This window comes from Corvus brachyrhynchos, unplaced genomic scaffold, assembly GCF_000691975.1.
Source record: "Corvus brachyrhynchos isolate BGI_N302 unplaced genomic scaffold, ASM69197v1 scaffold21, whole genome shotgun sequence".
In the NCBI taxonomy this organism is placed as follows: Eukaryota; Metazoa; Chordata; class Aves; order Passeriformes; family Corvidae; genus Corvus; species Corvus brachyrhynchos.
Window position 1 is genome coordinate 213,158 of NW_008236924.1, and position 14,117 is coordinate 227,274.

Here is a 14,117-nt window from a genome sequence, read left to right on the forward strand (position 1 = left end):
GCAGGAATTTCAAACATCTTAACGTACCCTATAATTGTAGTATTTGAAAATATGGTTATGGATTAATACGCCACAAACAGGGAGGGTTTGTCTTAGGTTTTTAAATAAATCTTATTTTCTGAAAGCAGGGTGTATTAAACAAGATGAACTGAATCCAGCATTATTCCCATCCCCATTTTTGTGCCAGGTGATGGAATGTAACAGGGACAAAGGGCTTTGGGTCAGAAGAAGGATGCCTGAAGTATCATCAACAGATTTTGCTTCAGACTGAAATGGCCTTTGAGCACCATATGCACCCACAGAGGCCACACAATCTCCTGCCTGACAGTGCCTGATGATGACATATTATTGCAGCTCTGCAGTGACTTGGAAAAAGCAGCTGGGTGTCATCAGAAGCACAAGTACATCCACAGCTCTGCAACAAGGAGCAGGGAAGTCCTCTTCTATGCATGCACAGGCCCTGGTAGCAGCAGCTTTAACTGATCACTGGACAGAAGTCTTATTTTCAAATTATAAACACATCTGGAAGTAAGTCCAGATTGTTTATTGGAATTAAAGATGCTGCACATGATGTACTTAGTAATGGTATTTTCCATGAAACATAAGAGATCAAGAAAAAATACCCGGAATTCCCCAGGACAAACCACACTGAATGTACCAACCTTGCTTTTTTGGTACTCTTGAAAATGTTCTTTTCACCACTTTGCAGTGGGAGTTATCTCCTCCACAGACACCACACTTATCTTCCTGCTTCGTGGAACCTATGACCCTGTCACACCCAACTTTCTGTGCACAAAAGAGAGAAACAGTCATTCGTATTTATCCACCCTTCAAGTCAAATGAGCCTTCACCTCCTGTATCAATCCCACCTTCTGCTTCAGAAAAGCAGCACACCTTGTAGTATTCTCCTGGAAGATCAACACCTAAACAGATTTTAATACTTCCTGTTCCTATAACAGCTGTCAATTGGGTGATTATATTTTTATACTATGCTTCACAGTGGTTCTCTTACTGAAGGAAAGCAGAATGGTTAAGGAAAAGCTCTTAAGCCTCAGCTTATCTTAAGACAGATGCTTAAATTCCAGGAGAATCTAGGCATCTATATGGGGATAAGCACATCCACCAGTGCTTTGCTAGTCAGAGACTAATTCCTTTGAAAGATGACCTGCAGCAGATCCCGACTTAGAGGAACTGTCATTGATTTTTTAAAAATAACATGATCAACTACAGAGAGAATGCACATCAGCCATATCCTAACACCACTTTCCTTGAAAGCTAATTGTAATAGATCATCTTAAAATACTGCATGAAATATTTCCTGTGTAGGTAGGTGCTTTTGGAACCGAGTCACATGCATGGCAACTGTGAATATCACACATAATATTGTGACAATAATCCTAATGAAATCTCCTTATTGCCCAAAGTGTTATTATACTTAGTCATTCTTGGAGAGAAACACTCAGAGCACAACTTTAATTGTTTTCACAATACTGAGCTCTGAAAAAGCCCCCAAACACTCACCAGGCAGTCCCCCCTCACACAGATGCTGTAAGCGTCCTTGTAGGAGCAGCGGGTCCCGTCGTGTACCATCCTTTTCATGTACACCACATCCCCTGTCTCCTTTGATTCGCAATACAGGTGGCACCTCTCCTTAGCTGAAAAATAAAATGACCCAAATTGTGCTTGTTCAGCTCTCACAGTTCAGTTGCTGACCTTGTGAGCAGCACTTTCAGTAGTGTTGGTTCTCCCTTCTTCCTTGCACACATCACAGAGCCCAACGTGGTACCCATAAATCATTGATGCTTATCCCCTTTGAAAAATCCTGTGATCTCTTGGAAACTGCTGCATCATAAAGCAACCATGTGTCACCATTAGGAGACAGACTTAAAAATAACAGATCATTGACTTTGATGGGGGATCTATTTAATCCTCTGCAGATGCTGCAATCTGGTAGACCTTTCCTCAGTTGCACAACTACCTGTGAGAGATGCTGGTTTCTCCTGCACGGCACTTAAATGAAAAAAAGCCAAAGTAACTTTCCCATTAAAAGCAGCTGCTTGACACTGAGTGAACCTGGCATCCAAAATTTCTTCAGAGACATCTGGACCAGAGCATTTCATCCTAACCACAAAGTTAATTTTCCCTCATGGTTGTAATTTTATTTAAGATAATTTAAACCATTAAACAAGATGAGATGTCAAAAAAGATTCAGACAAAAAAACATTTTTTTACTGCTAACACATGCACAAACAGCCAGACAAGTGGTATTTTCTCTAATCTGTTCCAAAGAGCTAAGATCAAAAAATAAAGCTGAAAATGACTAGTCACTGGCTGAATAAAGTTGTATTCCACTAGTGTATTTCATTCTATCCATGTCTCTTGCTGTCCTCAGCCCCATAATAGGATTCACTGTGCTTTCCTTGGCACTGAAGAGCAGATGGCCTTCCTGCTAGATGAAACAAATAGAGATTCTGCTATTTTAACATGATTAAAAGTTGGAAAGCTTTTCCCACCATTTAAAACAATAACGACCTTTCCATTATAGCAGTTCAGCTGAAATAAATCTTCACAGGCCCTTTGCATTCTTCCCCTGTACAGTTCCATGGCCTCTGCCCTCTTTTTATAAAGTCCTTGTTATTGCTGTTGATGTCCTCAAGGCCACTGGGTATTGGTACATCAGAGACCTTTGTTACCACTCCCAAACGATGCAGGGAAGTCACACTAAAAATCCAGGGTCTAATCTATTAAAACAGGTACTTTTTTCAGTGCAAATTCTTAATAGGAGACTATTAAGATCATGATAACGACAGACGTACTGTATTTGCATATATTAGAAACATTAAGCTATGAACAAGATAGATGTCTACACACCACCCCTGGGTATGCACCCACCCCCACCCCACACATACCACGCATTCACTGCGTGTGATTAAATGAAAATATCAGCAGGTCTGACTGGGTGCCAACAACTCTGTACAAGGGCTTTATTTTAGAGATGGTTCTGTTCCCACTGCTCCATGGGAACAGTAAATGTGCAAGTGCTGCTAAATTAGACCCTGTTATTGCAAGGAATTATTTTCTTCCTATTCACTGGTGCTGGGCACAGTAGAGGTGCAGGAGCATGGATGCGACGGTGTGCCTGTCCACTCTGCTCTCGTTTAACTGAGGCTGGGAGCTCATAGCCAAAGTCACGCCCTACTGCCCTGGCAGATGCACAATGCAGGAGTCTGTGAGCACAGCAGGGATGAGGACATGGTGGCTCAGAGGGCCTGGAACAGGAGACAGGCCATGGCACAACAGGGCATCGGGATTCTCAAGGACACACTGGGGTGTGGCTCAGTGGCTTTTCTCTGCCCACAGCATGAGGCACTCCTTTCTGTTCCTATCCCCTGCACAATGTGTCAGACACATCCAGCTGAGCTGCCTGTGAAGTGTATGGATTTATGTCACTTCTGAGCCACAACTGCATTATCTTCACAAGTATGTCACTGATATGCCTTATCCTTACAAAAAGGAGTTTTAAATAGATTAGTTCAAGCACAAGCTTGTCTCTGGCCTTGTTTTCACACAAAAGCTGTTCCCTCTAATAACCCTGCACAGGTAAATGTAACTCTCAAGGAGTCTGCAGTTAAACCATAGTTATATGGGAAACCAGCAGTGCAGGGATCAGTGCTCAGACATCAATGAGCTGGTTTCTGACCCAGAAGCCATTGAATTTAATAGAAAAAACTTGATTTGTTCCAGTGGTCTCTGCAGCAGACTGCTCCAAAGGCTAAAGCGTAAGCAAAGGTCCTGCAGGCCACAGCCTTCATCCCCTCACCCTGTGCCAGCAATGCTATTTCATGAAATTAAGCTGTGAGGCTGTGTCTGTGCCTTTGAAAATCCCAGACTGACCAAGATGGCATGAAAAGAATGAGGGAACTCTGAGAACTCTTTGGGAAGAAAGGCAAATTAATTAAAGGAATTTGCTATTAATTTCTGGCAGAATATCCTCTCACTGGAATGCAAAATGATTCACCCAAAGTGACCCTTCCCCTCCCAGTGATGACACTGGGCTGAGGATGGGGTGAGTGCCCAGAATCTGTCCCTTGCCAGGCCAACCCTGCCCTCACGAATTTGTCATTCAAGTGAAGTGACAGGGTTCAAAACCAGCAAACAGCCCATACTGCTCATTCAACAAGTTGAAACTCATTGCCCTCTGCCTTTTTGTTTGGTGAAACATCTCAGCGTGTTTTCTGGCAAGAGCAGACATGGTCCCAATCAACCAGCTGCACTTGCATTGACAGTTGAGCCGAGGCATTAACAAGAACAGGAACATTTTTATTCTAGGAGGTGATCTCTGTCAAGAGGCCACAAAATCAGCCTGACTTTGCTGGTTGAGAGCCAGCACCCATCCAACCCAACAGCTGCCTCCAACAGTGACAGCAGCATTTGCAGGAAGACACAGGAAAAACTAGAAACTTTCTCAGAATATTCTCCAAGTTCCTCCTACTCTGCAGCTTGGGGACTTCCAAAATCATGGCTGGAACTTGGTGTTTAATAGCTCTTAATGGATTGTAGAACTGTCAAGAATTTTTCAAAGTAAGTTCTAAAACTTTCTGGTATCTGCAACTTCCTGTGGCAGGGAATTTCAAGATCATTAGATGCTTTGTACTAAGTCTTTCCTCTTATTTGTTTTAAATCTGCCACCTGATAATTTTATTTGATATTCCCAGGCTTGCATTATGAGAAACTCAATAACCATTCCACATTCAGTCTCAGGCCACTCACAACTCTGTAACTCTATCTTTTTAATCTACATCCTTGCTTTTCCAGGGTGAAAAGTCCTGGTTTATCCAAACTCTCCTCATCCAGAAGTCATTGTTTATGTTTGCTTTATTCTGGTCTTTCTGAGTTCAGCTGTGGGTTTTTTAGCAGCATGGGCAGCAGTGAGATGGGCACAACCTGAGCTGCACTGGGTGAGTATTTAAAGTGCAGACACAACGTGCAGGTACACGGAGGCAGAGCAGTGTTCTCCATCTCTCCCTTCACAGCCACTGAATCAATCTTTTCCTAAAGCTATTCCCATCTCCCAGCCTTTCTCTTCAGAGCCCACCATTGTACAGATCCGTACACACATACACACCAGTTTTTACCCCCATAGCCATTACTGGCATTCATTAACACCAAACTTCCTTTGCCTTCTTGTGCCACTTAGTGTCACAAGGTCCTTCTGCAGCTCTCAGAGTGGGCTGTGCTCCTGTGCAAAACCATTTCCTTTTATCTCATGGTAAATCCATTTAACTGCTGTCACTGGGGAACAGTATCCAAAGATTTTTGAAAATCCAAGTACATTGCATGGATTGGATCACTCATACACTGATACTCACTGGTCCCTCCAAACAACTCCTAACAGGTTCCTGATTTCCCAGGAAGAAGTTTTACCCCTCCCTATATAATTTTTTCTCATATTTGCAACTGATTTTAGTTTTCACAGGAAAGGGGCTGCTCACCATCGATATGTTCATAAGGGAGCCAGTGGTGTTTGGTGTTCTGGTACTCAAAGTAAGGGTCCCACTGCCGGCACTGCTCCTCTCTGAAATCCTCAAAGTCCTTGGGACAGTCCTGGGTGTTGCACAGCTGGAACTCGTAGCTTGGCCCCACACATGTGCGGCCTCCATTGGCAGGACTGCGACAGGGAGAGAAACCCATGGTTAGTTTTGCCATTATTTCATTAATCAACTGTCTATCAAATCTTCTGAGGAGCAATTTGTTTCCCAGTCATGCCAGTAGGCACTTGATGAAACCAGGGCTGTGTTTCTGATATGTAAAATATATATTCTCTTTCAAAACCCACTGTCACTACTTAGCTTTTAAAAAGCAACTTCTGCAAGTAGAGGTTCAAACCACTTGATAAAGGCAAGGAAAGCCATTTTCTTGGTATAGCCAGGAAAGGAAAGCACAGCAGAACTCATTCCCATTCACCCCTAATGCAGTAGCAAAGGCAGAACAGCCCAGCTCAGTGCTGTGCCCCAGGCAGATGTGCACCAGATCCCTGGCAGATCTGGCAATACAGAGCTCAGAACCTGTAGCTGGGTTTGCACCCTCTTCCAGGAAACACAGAAAATGTTTTCAATAGTACCTTAGGCTTTTCCTACTTGTAAATAGATTCTACAACTAAAACTGTGCCCATAATTAGAAAGGTCAATTCCCTGTTGCCAAAGTAATAAAAGCTGAGAAGAGAACTGGCAAATTTTTTCTTAACAGAACAATTTCCATCAGAAAATGCTGCTTCATAAAACTCAATTTAGAAAAAAAAAAAAAATCAATGATAAGATGATTTTTAACACTAGTCAAGTTCAATTGCTTTATCAACAAACCAAGAAATTCCACGTTAAAAATATTCTCGCTGTTAAAATCATAAAATTTTGACCATTGTTTTAGTTCTTGCTGTTAGGATCTTGACTTTTTATGATAGCACATTAAGATAGCAATAATTGCACATTTCATATCATTTGTATATACCAATCTTTATTAACTATACTTTACTTCCACTCTTACTGGAATGGAATCATTCTACATTATCTGGATGACCCATATGTAAGTTATTAAAGAAAGACAATTCAAAATTCCTAAAATTAACTTTGGGGAAGGTTCTGATCTCAGGAGCTTTGTTCCAACTTGGAATGAAAACAGTTTGAAAATATTTTAAGACCTTGTTGAAATATCCTAGAAGGTGGATTAAAGAAAACTTTTTAAAAGGTTTTTTAAAAAAAATCCAGTAAATCACTGCTATCATTTCATACTCACATTTAAAAAAAAAAATATATAGTACCCTAAACTTTTATTAATGCTTTACACAGCACAATATTAGCACTTTCAAGATCCTTCTAACTGCATAACCAGTTTAATGGATGGATAAACTGAGAAATAAAGATGATTCATGACTTGCTAAGGGCCAAAAGTAGAATTTCTGACAACTTATGCTATAGGTCAGATTTAACAAGCACCACTCAACATCCTTTACTGCACTGCTGCACTGGGCATGCACTGAGGATCCTCCCCGTGCAGCCTCTGCACATCAGTGGGACACTTGGGGTGCCACTTACTGTGGGTTGTCACACTGCCGTGTCCTGTACTTCACCCCGGTGCCACACGTGCGGGAACAAGAGCCAAACTTACTCCATGCCCCCCAGTGTCCATCCTGCTTCAGGACATCTGGTGTGAGCCAGATGCAGTGACCTTTAAAGCAATGCTGAAAGAGAAAATCGGATGTCAGAATGATTAGATGATTAACTTGTATCAGATGAGAAGTTGTTATACCACACATTGGAATTTCAGGCACAAGGTCTGGATTTTTTTCTCACCTCTCCAGCAGAAAGTAGAGGGACTTGCTGTCAGATTGTGCCCATGATCCCAAACTCACTCAGATTTTATGAATTTACATGTCAGTATGCACATGCGTGCGTGCAGGTTTTAAGGCTACCGAGTTTGTTAAACTGTTCTCAGTGTTATATTTCCTCACCACCTGTCTGCAGAGGGGATATCATTTAAGGGAAATGGCAGAATCCCATATCTTGGAGGCTAACAATAACATCCTGGCTCCACTACTGCCTGCAGCCTCTTCAGGCAGCACTGTCAGGAGCTCTGGCCACAGCACCATCCTCTCCCACAGCCCAGCCACTCCCAAATCCACACACATATTCCTACAATAAATGTGATCAGCAAAGTGTCACAAAATCAAAGCCAGCTTGCACTGTAGACGTTAATGCTATTAAATAAAAACTTCTGCAGTGTTGCCCTGGAGATCTCATAGTAAACCTGACCAAAATAGCAGGAGGCATTCCTTAGGGACAGCCCTGGACAGTCCTACAGCAGCACAGTTCATCATGCCCTACCACATTTTCTCCTTTATTTTACCTGGTTTTTTAATACAGTTATTCTGCAGCAGTTGAAGCATAGAATTTGCTACATTTCCCAAACCACTAAGGTATTTATTTTATTTCTTTAAGAGCCTTCATAGCTCCAGTACTGATCATCTCTACTGTCATCTCCTGTTAAAGAAACCTGTCAGTGCCTTTCCACCAATTTCTCCAGTCCCTAATCAAGGAATTTTTTCTCAGCTGAAGTCAGAAAGAATTCTTCTCAAGGATCACAAGATTCTGGACCCTTTTAGTACTATTTCTGCTTTCATAAAAGTCTACTGATGAAGTGTGGGTGCTGGAAAATATATTCCAGCAAACAAACGACTTTGCATGAGACTGTCATAGTTTGTCTGCGTTAACGGTTACTGCCGGGATGAGAGCTCTGGCTAAGGAGCACAGATGGCTGCAACAACAAGTGAAATCAGTCACTTACTTTCCTTAACATTCAAGTCAACAACAACATTTTACACAGCTTAACAAGCCCTGGAACGCAGGAATTTGGCAGGCTGCACAAGACAAGCATATGGCTAAATGCATGCTGCCAGCAAAAACAAAATCAGAAGATATATAACAGGAGAGCGTTCCTGAGCATAGAGCGATTAGTGATCTGGAAGGAAAATTTAAAAGTGATGGATAATCATTAATAATGCTGAATTTAAAGAGAGAATCATTAGTAAAATGGTGACAAGGCACAGCTTACTGATTCACTAATCTGCTCAGTGACTGGCTCTTTATTCATGCAATTTATTTTGGGGCTGATTTGATTGGACAAGGAGTAGAAGAGAGAGTAGAAATAAGGTTTCAACTATTTTTTTCTTTCCCATGACTTCAGATATTCAAACTCAAAACCTATGAAATAGATGAGTTACCACAAAGCCAATTATACCAATCCTGCTCCAGAGCTGTAATGGGCACATTTTTCTTAGATGTTTGACTGAACAAGAGATAATTCAGCAAAGCATGAAAGAAATGCAAAATGCTAATATGTCCTTTGCTTTTTTTGGTTTAGAAGCTAAGGGCTGTACCCATCAGGGGCTGTTTACTTATGGCTTTAGAGGGGTTTGTTTGAAAAAACTGATTGAGTCGTGGGGCCCTGCACAGCCAGGGAACCACTCAGAGAGGTGGGGGAAGCTGGCAATGCTTCAGCTTGTCAATAGATATTTCAGCTGGGCTTGGAAGCAGATGTGAAGTGACAGCTCCTGATCTGTGCTTGCTCACACATCCTTTTATCAGGGTGCTGCATCTCTCAGGTGTAAGGTGACAGCAGTCACCAAATCCATGTCAGGAGCCATTTAGCCTATGTTTATTATGTGATGATCCAGAATCCAGTGCTTGGGCTCATGGAGGAGAGGGAGAGACGTGATGACACTGTGTTTCCCAACCTCTTCCCTGTTTTATTCAGGAACAGCGGGATGTAGGTTTGCAACAACCTGTAATAAACCCCCTCTCTGACATTAGGACTGGTCCCTGAACTGGAAGGCAAACATTGCTGTGTAAAAGGAAGAGCAGCACTGATTTTTAGTGGAGAAGCTGGTCAGATGCTGATTGTTGGGAAGCTGAGGCAAAGCTATTAGGAGACAAGCATTTATGTAAAATGAGTCATCCACAGCTCTGCCTTTTTTTGTGGAATTAAAAGAAAGGAGCCTACAGAAAACAAAATGATTCACTAATGAATCTTACTCTGTGCAGACCGTGCAAGAAAATGCATGAGAAGGTAAAACCAGAGAGAGAACAATCTCCAGTGTAATATGGGAAGTTAAAGCCAACCCTTCCTATTGCTACTACATTAACTACATAATGAGGTGGGAAAGAGCCAATTTCAAGCACTATTCCCTTCATAAACAAGGGGTTTCACTTAAAGAATGAAGCATTTTAAAGCAATTTCTTTTTATAATGAGAAAAAAATGGGTAAATGCAAATTGTTTTCTTAGTTGAAGACAAGACGACTTCTTGCAGTCTCGCCTATTTTTCTGGCAAACAGGACAGTCCAAAACAAGTGCAATTTCCAGGACAGGGAGCTTAAATTTCTTGCAGTAAAACATTCCACTGCTGTTTTCAGCAGTTCTTTGAAACAACTGCTGTGGATGCCAAAAAAAGAGCCAGTGTGTTCCTGTGGGCTTAACACATCTGCAAGTCAATTTTCCAAGAAGAGACTTGAAGATCTTCTGTGGGTATCTGTAACTATTTTATATTGAGCAGCGATGGGCATTGCTCTGATCTCCTCACTTGACAGCCCAGGCATCTACCAAGTAGCCCCTCACACTGCACCATGGCTGGGGGTCCTCTGTTCTCCTCACTCTTCTGAGGTCCCATCAGGACCTTATTTGTTTGTATTCCCCATCACATACAGGCTGGCCTGCTCTGCTCCATCTGTTTGAGAATAATTAGTTGCAAGGGATGAACTGAAAGTTCCAACACTAAGGACTACTCTGAGCCAGTAAAAGTTTCTTCAGTGGAGAATCAAGTATTCTCCCTGTTTCTGTGGTGACTAACACAGCGCACACTTACCCATCTGTCTCCTGTCTCCGAGAGAAGCTGAGGTCAGCTTTCTCAGTGGGAAATTATCTGGATGGCTTTGAGCACACATTAGTGTTTTCAGAAACCTTTTTTCTTGGTCCATTTTTCTTCTCAAAAATATCTATTTATTTCAATATTTAATCATTCCCTTCCTTTCCTGACAGAGTAAAAAATCATTCCAAGTTTGACTCAGATCATCTCATTAGGACAGTGCAAGCAAAGATTAGATCTGCTAGGTTTGTGCTGGATCCTTGGCACAGAAGCCAAATCCAAGAGCAACATCAGCCTGGTCGGCAGGGGCAGCTACCAGGCTCTTACCTCTCTCCAAGAAAAGAAAAAAATGAGGCTCAGGTGGTGCAAACCTTGATGTTAGTCACTGCAGCAAGCAGATGGACTCAAGCATGTGATCTCCCTGCATGACTGACTCTGGGTTTTATTTCTACCCTGTGGAGAGCAGTTAGCTATTTCAGCCGACATAAATGTCTCCCCAGAAGAGTAATATTTTTTTTAAACGGAATAACAAAAAATGATGATATATTTCTGAAGTTTGCCTGGATTCAGAAGCCTGAGGCTAACAGTAGAGCTGACAGAATTGTATACAAGTAAATAAATTATCAGCTGACAACATATGTTTCCTTTCAATCTACAGAATGCCAGGCAGAGTTAAGTTTTGTGCAGTTATGTCTTGTCTGCATGGTTTACTATAGCAATTTATGGAGTATCTCTGACTCCACAGTGACTCTGAACCTCCATGTGCTTAACTTTACACACTGGAGTTATTTCATGGACCATCATCAAAGCTTCGCAAAACTGATAGAAACTTCCCTCTTGCTATTGAAAACTCAATCTGATTTTAAAAAATCAAGTTGGGAGCAATAGAAATTATTCTGTTTCCTTGAGGATTCTGCCAAAATAGTAGTTTTCTTTTCTGTCTGGGAAGCTCCAGGAGAATATGTTATTTTTTTATCTTTAAACCCAGCAAATTATTAGTTTGCCGCCAATTAACATAATGGTTGCTCAGTATCTTCATTTGCACAAGAAGACTTAATAAGAAGTTTTTTAAATGGCAGAACCTTGCTCTTTTGGTAACTTAGTTCAAATAACCAGATGCACAGAAGAGCTTACATACATTTACATAACTATACACTTATCTGTACACATACATGTAGAGTAATACACAGCATTAGAAAGCCTCATCTTCCCTTTCAAAGGGCTGGTGCCTGGGTCCAGGACACAGCCTGGGTCTGCACAGACATGGTCCTTATCATCCTGCCTGCCAGAAATATGCTACAGATTTCATGTCTCCCATATGGCTGTTCTTGCCCCTTTACCATCAGTTAGGAAGGAGGCAGCTGGACTGGAGTCTCCTCAATGGCATCTTGCTAAATTTGGGATCAGTTATCAGTTATGTGAACACCAGCCCTAGGTGAGAACATCCATGCACCACATGCCGTGTTCGCCTCCCCAGCACCACTTTCATTTCTGGCATCCGGTCCCCTCAGCTGCAGCAAAGCCAGGATGTTTCTGTGACACATCAGCAGTGTTGTGATTGGTTTGTGCTTAAAATAGGCCCTGGGAATTGGAGGTATGAAATCAGGAAAACTGCAAGTTTCCAAAGTGGGAAACAAATGAATCTTTCTCAATCAGCCTCTTTAATTGCTTATTTCTTGTTTCTGCATTTTTCTTTTCTGACATGATTCCAAAGAAAATAGGAAACCATGTTTGAAATTATTTTCCTTTTTCTCAAATGCTGATGAGGTATCATGGGAGAGGTACTTGAGAGGAAGCTGCCCCACAGCAACTGAGTCCCAGCTTTGGGCAATAAATGCATTTTACAGCCCTGTGCATTCAGGCAAGAGGCTCTGGTACTGTCCCAGTTGGTGAAGAGAGTGAACAGGGGAAGGCAAAATCAAGGGCAGGGATGAAAAGGAAAGGAACAGATGTAAAAGCACTGATCTGATGTACCTGTACTAAAAACACCAACATCTAATAAATACACTGGTCAAATGCTGAGCTCAGATACATAAAGTCAACTATATAACCTTCAGAACTCACACTATTTAAAACAACCCAAACCATTTAGTTCAGACTGCTGTGCCTTATCTAATAAAATGGTTTTCATTTTACAAAATTTTCTCAGGTACTTCTGGAAGGTGGCAGCAAGTTTATTTATCAAAAAACTGGGACAGCTCCCTTGAGAATAAAACAGTCAGAGTCCTATCATCTACTGAAACTTCAGAATGTGCACATACTCTCTTGCATCTCTGCTGAGCTCAAAAGCCTGGCTGTCTGCACAGCTTGCTGAAGCCTTGGATCCCAAGTTCCAGTCCAAAGAAAATTTTTACAGCTGAGTTGCATAATATCCTGACAAACTGTTTATAATGGAAGCACTGACAGATCCTTAACTGTAGGGTTACAAATTCCTTTTTTCTCCTCATTTCTGTTCAAGTACTAATATGAATGAATAGCTCAGGGAAGAGAGTGATGCAACAAAATGGAATATAACTGTATTTTTCAGTTGGGGGTCATGAATATTTTTAATGTAAAAATCAAGATAAAGAAAAGTGTATTCAAATAAATTGTCTAAAATTTTGGATTGTAATGTAATTTTTTTTTAACAAGAAACAAAGCTGTTATTACAGGAATAGTTTAAAGAAGAGAAAACCAGAAGGGAGTGGTTTATATAGAGCATGAATTGCTGGGGAATTAATTTAACATAACATTTTCATAAAAAAGACTTTTCAAACCATAACAGCAGCTGCTAATATGGTTCATTTATCGCATAAATGATGTCATACACTGGGTTATAAAAAAACCTTTCCAAGTAGCAACATCTTCCTCTCCCCCTCAGTCACTGCATCCAAAGCCTAGGGAAGCCAGATTTTTTTCAGCAGACTTCAAAGGACTTGGAGTTCAGACCCACTCTGAGCAGAGTGTGATCTCCACGGAGGATGACTGGGGCTGGGAGCAGCTCCAGCGTGGTGGTGAGCGGCCGGAGCTCTCTGAGCCTTTGCCACCTCACACCATCCCTCCACAGCTCCTCATGCCTCCCCGGGCTCTCACCAAACCAGCAAATCCACCTCCACAAACCTGCCCTTCTCCCCTCACAGTCCCTCTTGTGCTGTCATGTTGGTTCTCTCTAGCTGGCACTCACCTCCCACATCCATCCTTTCCCTCTGGGAAGCTCCAGCAGCTGTGGCTTGGCCGTGTCTCCAGCCCCCACTGCTCTCTGCACCCCCGCACAGGGGAGGCCAGTCAGCACCACAGCAACATTGCTGGTACAAGCACAACACCCTGACCTCAAAAGAGTCGTAGGAGAGAGGAAATTTCCCCGGTTTTGGCTTTGCTACAGAGACTTGCACGGGGCAGACACTGCCATGACCTGCCTGAGGATGGGGTTTAATGGTCCCAGAGTGGCCATGCAGGACACACCAGCCCTCACCCCATGCTCCCCGTGACACTTTACCGTGCCATAAATCGAGTCTCTCCTGATGGGAGAGAATTTGCTGAAAGTCCTTGCAAGGAGTTTGAGAGATAAAGCAAGACATCTTTAGTTTCAATGCTTCTAGATGGTTGTTTATTAAGTCTTATCAGAGGAACACAGCCACTAGCATGACCCAGGTACAGCATAGAAGGAGGAAAAGTAGGAGTGAGACCAATTATCAAGATTTACACAGCCTTTTAAAGATATTTTAA

At 42.1% G+C, this 14,117-nt stretch overlaps 1 protein-coding gene across 1 annotated transcript in view; it reads right to left on the reverse strand.

The window, feature by feature from the left end:
- ADAMTS2 (ADAM metallopeptidase with thrombospondin type 1 motif 2) overlaps nucleotides 1-14,117 on the reverse strand; it is a 174,007-nt gene that overhangs the window by 14,002 nt on the left and 145,888 nt on the right. Inside the window, exons 11-15 of the mRNA XM_017728030.1 lie at nucleotides 7,089-7,234; nucleotides 5,493-5,668; nucleotides 1,522-1,655; nucleotides 663-786; nucleotides 1-28 (exon numbers count right to left, since the gene is read on the reverse strand). Of these exons, the coding sequence (XP_017583519.1) occupies nucleotides 1-28; nucleotides 663-786; nucleotides 1,522-1,655; nucleotides 5,493-5,668; nucleotides 7,089-7,234 (608 nt within the window). The remainder of the gene's footprint in view (nucleotides 29-662; nucleotides 787-1,521; nucleotides 1,656-5,492; nucleotides 5,669-7,088; nucleotides 7,235-14,117) is intronic.